The 13,708-nt window shown below is 37.7% G+C and overlaps 1 protein-coding gene across 5 annotated transcripts in view; it reads left to right on the top strand.

The window, feature by feature from the left end:
* The window catches only part of FREM1 (FRAS1 related extracellular matrix 1), a 218,992-nt gene that overhangs the window by 135,617 nt on the left and 69,667 nt on the right, over window positions 1–13,708 (top strand). For all 5 annotated transcript variants that reach the window (XM_070375913.1, XM_070375912.1, XM_014476323.2 and 2 more), the window contains exons 17-19: window positions 4,901–5,095; window positions 6,168–6,353; window positions 11,143–11,339. In XM_070375913.1, coding sequence (XP_070232014.1) covers window positions 4,901–5,095; window positions 6,168–6,353; window positions 11,143–11,339 — 578 coding nt within the window. The remainder of the gene's footprint in view (window positions 1–4,900; window positions 5,096–6,167; window positions 6,354–11,142; window positions 11,340–13,708) is intronic.

The following is a 13,708-nucleotide window of genomic DNA, read 5'->3' as shown; positions in this document are numbered from 1 at the left end:
TCTCCAGCACCATAGTTGGAAAGCATCAATTCTTCCATGCTCAGCCTTTTTTGTGGTCCAACTCTCACATCTGTACATGACTTAGAAAAAGTTTTGCTGGCTCTTTCCTTTTCCTGAGAAGTATAGTCCACTTACTCAATGTCTCTCAATGTCAGAGTTCACAAATAGGTGCTTCTTTTTGATTTACCCAAACAGACTATCAGAAAAGTGATCTAGAGACCAATATTATGGTTTGTTACATAACTTTAACATCTTTGAAAGGCTCATTTGCCATAGATACATTATGGGTGAGATGAAGCCATCTTCTCTTCAAGCCTGTGCCTTGTTCCAGGTACTAAACAACAAGTAGAGATACGTATAACTCTCGTTTAATGTGATGGCCATATAAGGGAGTGTTAACACATTTTTTTTTTCTTCAAAGACTTAGTAGGACTCTGGTACAAATTCTTTCAGATAGACATTTTTGTTATGTTAATAAATTAACAGAAATACTGTATTCAAAAAATATTTTATTTGAATGATACTTTTGCTTGTAATGTTCACTCGGTTACTAGGTAGTGATTAGCACTGTTCTAGAATGAATAAAGAGAAACTCAGAATAGGAGCTAAAATTTCAGTGGCCCTGTGCTTACCTCCATACATTGGTTATCAAGATGACCAAAGAACAATTGTTGTTATTGTAGTTTTAGTCGCTTAGTTGTGTCCAACTCTTTTGCAACCCCATGGACTGTAGCCTGCCATGCGCCTCTTGTCCATGGGATTGTCCACGCAAGAACACTGGAGTGGGTTGCCTTTTCCTTCTCTAGGAGATCTTCCTGGCTAGGGATTGAACCTGCATCTCCTGCATTGTAGGTGAATTCTCTACTGCTGAGTCACCAGGGAAGCCTGATAACAATTGTATCACCATTATTTTATTTGCTTATTTATTTTTGTGATTATGAAAATAATATATACTCATTACAGAAAGCTTAGAAAATTATGATAAAATTTTGAAAAATCACCTTATTTACCTCAGAAAGATAATCACTGTTAACATTTCAGTATTACAATGTTTTCTTTTCCTTTTTCTAATTGTAATTTTTAACATAGTTGCAATCATGTTGTATGCGCAGTTCCTTTTTTCATTTAGATTCTCATCTAAAAATGTTTATTAAAATATTATTAAATGTTACAAAGTTATTGTAACCATGTTTTAATCATTGAATAATATTTTATGATATAAAATTATTACTAATTTGCTATTCTCCAATCATTAAATATGAGGCCATTCAAAAATTATTTAATAAATACCAGTCAACTGTTTTCAGTATAAATTATATCTTTAGACTGTATCTCATTTCAAGGTAAAGAATTCTTCGACCCATTTTGTAGCTGTTTTTTTTGTGGCTTAACACTCAGCCAACTTTTCCAGCTCTTTCTATGAATGTTTCACATGTTTTTCTTATATTGAAATTACAGTTACTGAATGTACTCTGTTCGGGTTTTTGGTTAAGCTGTTTTCATTTCGTAGAATTATTTTTCCATCTCTCTTCCCCACTCCCTCTTCCTACACATCTTCTCTCCCATCTCCCAGTTCTCTGCCTTATTTGCCTTATAAACCATTCATTATTTAATGCTCAGTACAAAGTGAGCAAGGCCATCTGGAAAGATTTCTCTGACTTTCCCTGCCATGAACATTCTGCCCCCCATGCCATCATCAGCCTATGCGCTCATCCTTCTTCACCCTCAGCACCTAATGCATAATAAGCAGGCTGAGATAGATGAATGTTCCATTTAATAGGTTAAAAATGGCTTTGAGTAGCAATTTCATATGGTTCCACTTAATATATACACACATCTGTGCTAATCTAACCAGACTGCATTTCTTTCCCTCCCATTAGACTGTGTCCCCTCCTGACATGTAGTAGGTCTTTGAACATTTGGTATTTTTTTGAACTGTCTCGACATTTTCACCATGTCTGTCTTTCCCTCCGCTGGAGCACACAGAACGCTAATCTTCATACAACAAGCATTAAATAAGTATTTATCAAGTGAGTATTACATAAAAAAGCTTTATGCCAATTAACTTTTTTATAAATATGAATAGATGAGTGGTGTCTTTCCCCCACTTTTCCTAAAGTAGAAGGCTGATTGTTTGATTTTAATGTCTCAACTTTATTCTTTTTTAAAAAATAAGCCCAGTCTTCTCATTCTTTAATCCTTTGGTTACTCAGTAATATCATTTTGAATATTTCCTTGTCTGCCATTTTTTTATTGGAATAATTGGTTTATAATGTTTGTTAATCTCTGCTGTACAGTGAAGTGAATCATCCCCTCCCTCTTGAGCTTCCCTCCCACTGCAGCCCCCGATCCCACCTCTCTAGCTCATCGCAGAGCACCAAGCTGGGCTCTCTATGCTATACAGAAGCTTCCTACTAGCTATCTGTTTTACACATGTAGTGTATGAATGTCAATGCTGCTTTCTCAATAGGCCCCACCTTCTCTTTCCCCTTCTGTGTCCACAAGTCTGTTCTGTACATCTGCATTTCTATTCCTGCCCTGCAAATACTTTCATAAGTACCACTTTTCTAGATTCCCTATATATGCATTGGTGGTGGTGTTCAATTGCCCAGTCGTGTCTGACTCTTTGCATCTCCATGGACTGCAGCACGCCAGGCCTCCCTGTCCCTCACCATCTCCCGAAGTTTGCCCAAGTTCATGTCCATTGCATCGGTGATGTCATCCAGCCATCTTATCCTCTGACTCCCTCTTCTTCTGCCCTCAGTCTTTCCCAGCATCAGGGACTTTTCCAATGAGTCAGCTGTTCATGTCAGGTGACCAAAATATTGGCGCTTCAGCAAAAGTCCTTTCAATGAGTATTCAGGGATGATGTCCCTTAAGATTGACTGGTTTGACCTCCTTGCTGTCCAAGGGACAGTTAAGAGTCTTCTTCAGCACCACAGTTCGAAGGCAATAATTCTTTGATGATCTGCCTTCTTTACGGTCCTGCTCTCACAACTGCGCATGACCACTGGGAAGATCATAGTCTTGACTGTATGGATCTTTGTTGGCAGAGTAATGTCTGCTTTTCAACACACTGTCTAGGTTTGCCATAGCTTTCCTGCCAAGAAGCGATTGTCTTCTTATTTCATGGCTGCAGTCACCATCTCCAGTGATTTTAGAGCCCAAGAAGATGAAATCTGGCACTACTTCCACCTTTCCCTCCTTCTCTTTGCCATGAAGTAATGGGGCCAGATGCCATGATCTTAATTTTTTTAATATTTAGTTTTAAGTAGGCTCATCACTCTCCCTCTTTACCCTCATCAAAAGGCTCTTTACTTCCTCTTTGCTTTCTGCCATTAGAGTGGTATCAGTTGTATATCTGAGGTTATTGATGTTTCTCCTATCTGTCTTGATTCCAGCATATAACTCATCCAGCCTGGAATTTCTTATGATGTGCTCAGCATATAGTTAAACACAGTGACAGCAGACAGCCCTGTTGTACTGCTTTCTCAATCCCAAACCACTCAGTTGTTCATTCAGGGTTCTAACTGTTGCTTCTTGACATGCATACAGGTTTCTCAGGAGACAGGTAAGATGGTCTGGTATTCCCATCTCTTTAAGAGCTTTCCACAGTTTGTTATGATCCACACAGTCAAAGGCTTTGGCGTAGTCAATGAAACAGAAGTAGATGTTTTTCTGGAATTCCCTTGCTTTCTCTATGATCCAGTGAATGTTGACAATTTGATCTCTGGTTCCTCTTCCTTTTCTAAACCCAGCTTGGATGTCTGGAAGTTCTTGGTTCATGTAGTGCTGAAGCCTGGCATGTGACATTTTAAGCATGACCTTACTAACATGGAAATACATGCATTAATATTTGTTTTTTTCTTTCTGATTTACTATACTCTGTATGACAGACTCTAGGTTCATCTACATCTCTACAGATGACCCAGTTTTGTTCCTTTTTATGTTCTGTGTCATTTTTTTAAACAGGTGCAATAATTCCAAGTACAGTGCTCTATAGATTTGACCAATGTGTCTTGTGAAAAGCGAAGTTGTTCCTGATCTCGTGTGCCCTAGTCTCATGGAAACTTCAAACATAATTGCTTCCCTCTTGACACTTTTAGAGAAATGTATGAAAATTATCAAAAGCATGTCTACATAACTTTTCTGCCTCCCTGGATAGTAAGCATTCTTACTTCTGTGCTGTTCATTAGTAATCCAAGAATAGATTGTCCTATTTACTGATAAAGTATCTAGTCCTCATATTTTCTTCCTTCTTCCTCTCACAACTTAAGTTGGGACCATTTTGAATCCCATAGATGGAAGCTCTCAAGAGTAAAAAGAAGATGAAAATTAGGGTCTCTTCTTATCCAGGTGCTGTTGCTATTTTGCTAACATCTTGACTATATGTAATGAAGAAAATGCTGAAGCAAGTGACAAAGATGTGGGTTATCTTTGTATTTCACCTATTCAGCTTCTTCTGCAGTGAGTGGTTGTTCAATTAAGGTGGTTAATGCAAATGTGAAGACAATGACCGGAGGGACAGGGTGCCTTCTGTTTTCCCTGTGGTTGGTCCTAACACTAATAATATGGGAGAAGAGTGAAGCCATCCTGAGTCCAGCTTTGTGTCTCCCTTGTTCATTTGTGAACTGTCAGACCCTTGTTAGCCCTGTTTTGCCCCTCCATATGGTGATAGATGGCTGGCAGGGTTTTCACCAGAGGCAACAGATGGGCAAGCATTTCTGCATTATTTTCATGACTCTATTTAATTTCATAGTAATAAAATTGAGTTTCACATTTTAACCACGTAAGTTCCTTTCCTTGCCATTCTATGCGTGTATAGGAAGTCTAAGGCGATTTCATCTTGGTATTCTGCATTTTTTATAAGTCATCTTTCAGCTGTAGTTGTGTCTTCCAGGTGGTGAGATTGGCCTGATGCCTTGTTTCGACACCATTACATTGGTGGTTTCGGACAGAGAAGCTGGTCCTTTTGTGAATGGCTGCTGTTACAATGGACCTCATCCATCTGTTCCTCTTCATGAGTCCTTTCCAATGTATGATCTCAACATCACAGTGTATCCAGTGGATAACCAACCGCCTTCAGTTGCCATAGGTGGCCATATTTTTTTCTCTTACGTTTCTATTATCTCACCTAGTCATACCCGTGGTCCAGTGAAATAATGCCCTTTATTACAGTCAAAATAGAAAACCACCATACAAAATTGTCTCTAATAATTGTCTCAAAACAAACTTGTGGAAACCTCAGATCTGTGAAAGATTATAGGGAAAAAGAAAGAACTTGTTTAAAAATTTAGATAAATCCATATGGAGAGAGAATGCAAGTGTGTGTGTGTGTGTGTGTGTGTGTGTTTTAAAGTGAAGACAACATTGTAATCCTCAGATACTCTGTTTTTGTTTCACATGGGAAAGTATCATTTACCTGGTAGAGACAGTAATTTATTTTATCCATAATAATTTCTATTGGAATAGAATGAGGATACCAGTGGGACTATTTATATATACGTAACCTTATTTGCTTTTTAGGAAGTCATCTCTTCGTAGGCACAATGTACATGTTCTGACTCTCAGAAAAGAAATGCAAGCATATGTATGAATGTTATTGTAATTTGCAAACTGTCTCCCAAGCAGTGTTCTGGAAAGGAAGCATTATCCCCACAGAATAATTAAGCACTACAGCATTAAAAAATGCTCGTTATGAGCAATTCATAATAGTTCTCAGGCAATTAACGCTCTGACAAACAGAGGTAACAACTGATCTTGAAGAGTATATAAACCACATTCAGTGGCTTATCATTAAAACATTTTGGCAATTCTTATTTTCATTTGTCACTTCTATAGAGACACAGGGGAAATCAGAGTTCCTTGAGAATGACTAAAGGGCTGTACTGGAGCATTTAGTATTTCTTCTATCTTTCTGTAATAGTCTGGCTTTCTTAGACAAGAAAAAAATATAATTCCATAAGTCAAATTAAATTCCACCGATTACCTCTGAATATTTTCACCATAAGGAGAATTATACTAAAGGAAATGAACATCTCCCATGGAAGTACATTTGTGTATAGGAGGCATCTCTGAATTGGAGTTTCAATCACTCCCTTTTGTCCTCACTATTCTGATTAGAGGATTTCACAGTAAGTCATAATTGTGTTATTGTTTGTATGCAGGTACCACATTCGTTGTAGATGAGGGCTTCTCAGCAGCCCTTACTGTTAACCATCTGTCTGCCACTGATCCTGACACTGCAGCAGATAACTTGGAATTTGTTTTGGTTTCTCCTCCCCAGTTTGGCTACCTTGAAAACACACTCCCTTCTGCAGGTTTTGAAAAGAGCAATATGGGCATCAGCATAGGTAAGTCATGGTTTTATGTCCAGCAATAATCAGCCTTTGTTTGAGACTCTCATTGATTAGGTTGTGTTTAATAACTGGGTTAGGACTTAAAAAATGTTCAAAGTACTACACTTGAGGAATTATTATTATCACTGATACTTTCAAATACTGTTGTTTTTCATTCTAATTTTTCATTTAAAATTTACCATGTATGGGAGTTTCAGTTCAGTTCAGTTACTCAGTCATGTCTGACTCTTTACTACCCCATGAATTGCAGCACACCAGGCCTCTTTGTCCATCACCAACTCCTGGAGTTCACTCAAATTCATGTCCATCAAGTCGGTGGTGCCATCCAGCCATCTCATCCTCTGTCATCCCCTTCTCCTCCTGCCCCCAATCCCTCCCAGCATCAGAGTCTTTTCCAATAAGTCAACTCTTCGTGTGAGGTGGCCAAAGTATTGGAGTTTCAGCTTTAGCATCAGTTCTTCCAAAGAACACCTAGGAGTTTACTTCAAAATAAATGGAAATTACACTTGTGGAAAATTTAAGGATAAATATTGAAGAAATAATGTTTTAAAAGGCCCCCATAGAGAAAATGACAGCAAACAAAGCAATGGACAAAGAATTAATATCAAAAATATACAAGCAACTCCTGCAGCTCAATTCCAGAAAAGTAAAAAACCCAATCAAAAAGTGGGCCAAACAACTAAACAGACATTTCTCCAAACAAGACATACAGATGACTAAAAAACACATGAAAAGTGGCTCAACGTCACTCATTATCAGAGAAATGCAAATCAAAACCACAATGAGGTACCATTTCACGCCAGTCAGAATAGCTGCTATCCAAAAGTCTACAAGCAATAAATGCTGGAGAGGGTGTGGAGAAAAGGGAACCCTCTTACACTGTTGGTGGGAATGCAAACTAGTACAGCCACTATGGAGAACAGTGTGGAGATTCCTTAAAAACTGGAAATAGAACTGCCATATGACCCAGTAATCCCACTGCTGGGCATACACACTGAGGAAACCAGACTCGAAAGAGACACGTGTACCCCAATGTTCATCGCAGCACTGTTTATAATAGCCAGGACATGGAAGCAACCTAGATGTCCATCAGCAGATGAATGGATAAGAAAGCTGTGGTACATATACACAATGGAGTATTACTCAGCCATTAAAAAGAAGACATTTGAATCAGTTCTAATGAGGTGGATGAAACTGGAGCCTATTATACAGAGTGAAGTAAGCCAGAAAGAAAAACACCAATGCAGTATACTAACGCATATATATGGAATTTAGAAAGATGGTAACAATAACCCTGTGTACGAGACAGCAAAAGAGACACTGATGTATAGAACAGTCTTATGGGCATATCCATTTTCAATATGAGAGAAACTGGGTTTACAATTAGTTGTGTTAGTAGAATGAATAGGAAAAATAAGACACCACTCAATGCTGCCTACAAGAAACTCACTTCAGCTTCAAGGACAGACACAGGCTTAAAATGAAGGGATGGTAAAAGATATTCCTTGCAAATGGAAACCGAAAGAGAGCAAGGGTAGATATACATAAACTAGACAAAATAGTCTCTTAAGTCAAAAGTATAACAGGACACAAAGAAGGTCATTATATAATGATAAAGTGTTAATTCATTGAGAGGATATAATGGTGGTAAATGTATATGCATACAATATTGAAACACTTAAATATATTAAGCAAATACTAATAGAACTGAAGAGGGTAATACTCAACAATACAATAATAGTAGGGACTTCAGTGTCCCATTTTCAACAGTGGATGAATCATTTGGATGGAAAATCAGTAAGAAAACATTAGACTTGAACTATATATTAAACCAAATGAACCCAACAGACATACATATATTCCATTCAACAAAAGTAGAATGCACATTCTTCTCAAATGCATAGGAAACAGTCTCTGGGATAGACCATATGATGAGTCACTAAGGAAGTCTTAACAATTTAAAAAGATCAAAATTGTACCAAGTATCTTTTTTTTTTTTTAACCACAATGCCATGAAGTTAAAGTCAATAACTAGAGATAACTAAAAAATTGCCAAATATGTGAAAATTAACACATTCTTGAATAACCAATGGATCAAAGATTAAGTATAAGAAAGAAATTTTAAAATCTTAAATGAAAATATAAACACAACATAGCAAAATATATGGAATGCAGCAAAAGCAGTGCCAAGAGGAAAGTTTTATAATGATAAGTGCTGCATTAAAAAAGTAAATAACCTATAACTAGCAAAGCAAGAACAAATTAGGCCCATATTTAGCAGAAGGAAGGATATAATAAAGACCAGAGCAGAAACAAACAAAGAACAGATAAACAATGGGGAATGTTAATGAAACTGAGTTGATAATTTTTAAAAGATAAAGGAAAGTGGCAAATTTTAGCGAGACTTAACAGTGAAAGTTTGAAAAATTTCCCTCTAAGAACAGGAACAAGACAAAAGTTCCCACCTGCATCACTCCTATTCAATATAGTACTGAAACATCATAGCCAGAGAAGGAAATAAAGGGTATCCAAACCAGAAAGGAAGAAGTAAAGTGTTTCTATTTGCTGATAATGGGATATTATATATAGAAATTCCCAATGACTTCACCAAAAACCATTAGAACTAATGAACAGATTCAGTAGTTTCAGGGTACAAAATCAACACGCAAAACTCAGTTGTATTCCTATACATGGACAATAAACTTTCTGAAGAAGAAGCAGAGAAAGCAATCTCATTTGTAATAGCATAAAAAACAGTAAAATATATAGGAGTAATTTTAACCAAGGTAGTGAAAAATTTATATACCAAGTATAAGACATAGAATTGGTGTCTTGATGAAAGAAATTGAAGAGGACACAAACAAATGGAAAGACATCCATGTTCATGGGTTGAAAGTGTTAATATAGTTAAAATGTCCTTATTGCCCAAGGCTATCTGTAGATTCAGTGCAATACCTATCAAAATTCCAATGACTCTTTTTTTTTTTTTTAACAGAAATAGAACAGATTATCCTAACGTTTGTATGGAACCACAAAAGACCTCAGATAACCAAAGAAATCTTGAGAAAAAAGAGCAAAGTTGGAAGCATCCTACCTGCTAATTTCAAACTATTATGGCAAAGCTATCATAATCAAAGCAGAAAAAAAATAACAAGCACATAGATCAACATAACCAAGTAGTGAGCCCAGAAATAAAGCCATACATATATGGTCAACTAATTTTTAATGAGGGAACCAAGAAAATACAATAGGCAAAGCATTCTTTAAGAAGTGATTTTGGGGAAAATGGACAGACACATTCAAAAGAATGAAACTGGACCATTATCTTACAACACAAAAATTAATAACTCAAAATGGATTAAGGTCTTGCATATGAGACATGAAACCATAAAGCTCCTAGAAGAAAGCATAGGCAGTAAGTTCCCTAACGTGGGTCTGGTGACGATTTTTTTAATTTGACACCAAAAGCAAAGGTGAAAAAGCAAAATATCAATAAGTGGGACTACATTAAAATACTTCTGCAGAGGAAGAGAAACAATCAATAAAATGAAAAGAGTATCTTTAGAATGGGAGAAAGTATCTACAAACCACATATCTGTTAGGAGATAAAATCTAAAATATATAAGTTACTCATACAACTCAAAACAAAAAGCTAAACAAACTGATTAAAAAATGAGCAGAGGACTTGAATAGACCTTTTTTTCAGAGAAGACATACATGCTTGTATCAAATCAACATGTCTTACACCTTAAACTCACACAGTGATATGTGAATTATGTCTCAATGGAGTTGGAAGAAAGATTAATGTATTAAAGATTAATTGCATTAATTGCAGTTTCTCCTGTGGGGAGACTTAGGGTGGGGGCCTTAGTTAGCTCAGTTGGTAAAGAATCCGCCTGCAATGCAGGAGACCAGGATTCAGTCCCCGGGTAAAAAAGATCTCCCGGAGGAGGTCATGGCAACCCACTCCAGTATTCTTGCCTGGAAAATCCCATGGACAGAGGAGCCTGGCAGACTACAGCCCATGGGGTTGCAAGAGTCAGACATGACTTAGCGACTAAACCACCACCTGTGACTTAATACACAACACAGAGCGTTTTTGTCTTTTGATTTAAGTCAATATCAGAATACCGTAATAGCAGGTCAGTTAATTTCACTCATTCCTTCCAGTTGCTTGCTATGCAGTCAAGTAGGCTGACAATAGACTACCATCCTGGTGGCTCAGATGGTAAAGAATCTGCCTGCCATGCAGGAGACTGGGGTTCGATCCCTAGATGGGGGAGATCCCCTGGAGAAAAATGACAACCCACTCCAGTATTCTTGCCTGAAGAATTCCACGGACAGAGGAGCCTGGTGGGCTACAGCCCATGGGGTTGCAAAGAGCTGGAGACAACTTAGCGATTAACAGGCAGACGATTGATGAACTCTTGATTTGCCTTTATATGAAAGAGATAGTTCCTTTCTTGTTCAAATATGACAAGAACTGCTCAGTCTGGAGCACTGATTTTAATCAAGGGAAGGTCTAAAGTCCCTACATCCTAGTTAGCAGTTACAGCCCTTCTGTTCTCCATGCAAATTTTAATTCTTCCTTATAATTGATGGATATGTTTTTATGTTGATGGGTATAGTCATTATAGAAGTCCCTGATGACCGATCCTTAGGTCAACTGCTATGATCTCTTATTTGCTCTGCTGAGAAATAGGCTATTGGGTTAAGGATTAAGGACCAGTAGCATGGAAAATATGTTTTTCTTATTTACCTGCTCCATTTTGGTGTGCTCTAGCTTCGTTTCAGTGGAAAGACATGAAGGCTTTACATATTAACTATGTGCAGTCCAGGCATCTGGGGATGGAACCAACGGCTGACAAGTTTGTGTTGTATGTCACCGATGGGAAGCGACGCTCCATGGAGATTCCATTTTACATTATAATCAACGCTACAAATGATGAAGCTCCTGATTTTATAGTGCAGAATATTACTGTAAGAAAGAAATTTGAATTTTCAGTCTCTCTTTATCATTTTCTGATTTTTATTTTCACCTAGTCTATTTACATTGATCTTTGTGCACTTAACACATCAAGTTAATGAGTGAAGAGGGCAGGAACCTATGTTATGTAATGCAGTCACTTGATAAATATTTTTCTAATAGTAACGATGATGGTCATGATAATAATAATGGCTAACAGATAGTAACTGCATAGTTTAAATTATAGTTGTCTGTATATAGAATGCAGTACTTGAGTAGGTCCTGTTCCAAATCCTTTACATGTGTTCATACTGAATCCTCATAATAGGCTTTTAAAGTGATGGCATTATTATTGCCATGTAATAACTGCAATAAATGAGACTAAAAAGGTTAAGTTAGTGTCCCCAGATCACAGAGCTTGGCAGTAAGTAAAAAGTAGGGGATTTGCACCCTGGTGCTCTGATTCCATAGCATGCTACCTTAACCAGTGCTACAATAGCAAGGACTCTTAATTCACAAACTACTGGCATCTTTTTTATACAGCTGTTTATAAAGATATATGACAGGAAAACAATACAATTTCAACCATTATTTTTGTGCAGTTTAAAAATGTCATTATATTATATATTTGTTAGTTTTATTTAAAAATTTAGACATAGCTAAAATAGCCTAGCATATCACTGCTGAGACAACTGTTGTCTTAAAAAAATAATATATGTGGTTAAACAAGTTAGAATGTTGTGAAACTTACACAGTGAACTATGAAATTCTCCCTCTTTAACAGTCCCTATGCATGGTCACTCCCCATCAGTTGAGTTTTCAGTAATTTCCACAGAAGTAATTTGTGTCCATGCCAATGATATGTATGTATGTATGCATATGGCTTTTCTGTATGTTTTCACCTACAAATCAGAGATCATTAATATAACCTCAGTTCAGTTCAGTTGCTCAGTCATGTCTGACTCTTTGCAACCCCATGAATTGCAGCACACCAGGCCTCCCTGTCCATCACCAACTCCCGGAGTTCACTCAAACTCACGTCCATCGAGTCATGATGCCATCCAGCCATCTCATCCTCTGTCGTCCCCTTCTCCTCCCACCCGCAATCCCTCCCAGCATCAGAGTCTTTTCCAATGAGTCAACTCTTCGCATGAGGTGGCCAAAGTACTCGAGTTTCAGCTTTAGCATCATTCCTTCCAAAGAACACCCAGGACTGATCTCCTTCAGAATGGACTGGTTGGATCTCCTTGCAGTCCAAGGGACTCTCAAGAGTCTTCTCCAACACCACAGTTCAAAAGCATCAATTCCTTGATGCTCAGCCTTCTTCACAGTCCAACTCTCACATCCATACATGACCACGGGAAAAACGTAGCCTTGACTAGACGACCCTTTGTTGGCAAAGTACTGTCTCTGCTTTTGAATATGCTATCTAGGCTGGTCATAATTTTCCTTCCAAGGAGTAAGCGTCTTTTAATTTCATGGATACCCTACTTTCTACTTAAAAAAACCTTTGATTACTATATTTTCATCTTTTCATATAAGCATATCATTCTTTTTAACCAATCCTAATTTTTATACAATTACTTAATCCAGATTTACTCATAACATTCTGATTAAATGAATGAGTACTGGCTTTGGAATATGAGGGACTTGGTGTTGTTGTTTAGTGGTCATAGGGTTCTAGGTAAGTTATTTCTCTCTGTGTTTTTGTTTCCTCATCTGAAAAATGTGTATCAGATCTTCCTTTAGGGTAGCCATGACTATCATGATGGTCAGGCACATTTTGCTATTGTTCAGTTGCTAAGTCATGTCTTACTCTTTGCAACCCCATGGACTGTAGCACCCCAGGCTCCTCTGTCCTCCACTGTCTCCTACTGCTGCTAAGTCACTTCAGTCATGTCCGACTCTGTGCAACCCCATAGATGGCAGCCCACCAGGCTCCCCCGTCTCTGGGGTTCTCCAGGCAAGAACACTGGAGTGGGTTGCCATTTCCTTCTCCAATGCATGAAAATGAAAAGTGAAAGTGAAGTCGCTCAGTCGTGTCCGACTCTTAGCGACCCCATGGACTGCAGCCTACCAGGCTCCTCCGTCCATGGGATCTTCCAGGCAGAGTATTGGAGTGGGGTGCCATCACCTTCTCCTGGAGTTTGCTTAAATTCATGTCCATTGAGTTGGTGATGCTATCTAACCATCTCCTTAGAAAATTTTTATTAAATAGGTGTCATTCATGTTAGTCTTGTTAGGTCTGTCATCTTTTTCCAGACATTGATCAAAGTTGCTTTGAAACCATTATTTTGCCTTATTTTTCACTAAAAATCATCAAATTCTAAGTGCAAAAGTCTTTATTTGATTTTAATTTTCTGCCAAGTCTTAATGGTATATA

Source organism: Bos mutus, chromosome 8, assembly GCF_027580195.1.
Source record: "Bos mutus isolate GX-2022 chromosome 8, NWIPB_WYAK_1.1, whole genome shotgun sequence".
Lineage (NCBI taxonomy): Eukaryota > Metazoa > Chordata > Mammalia > Artiodactyla > Bovidae > Bos > Bos mutus.
Note: the sequence above shows the minus strand (reverse complement) of the source record. Positions and strands in the feature narration are given on the sequence as shown.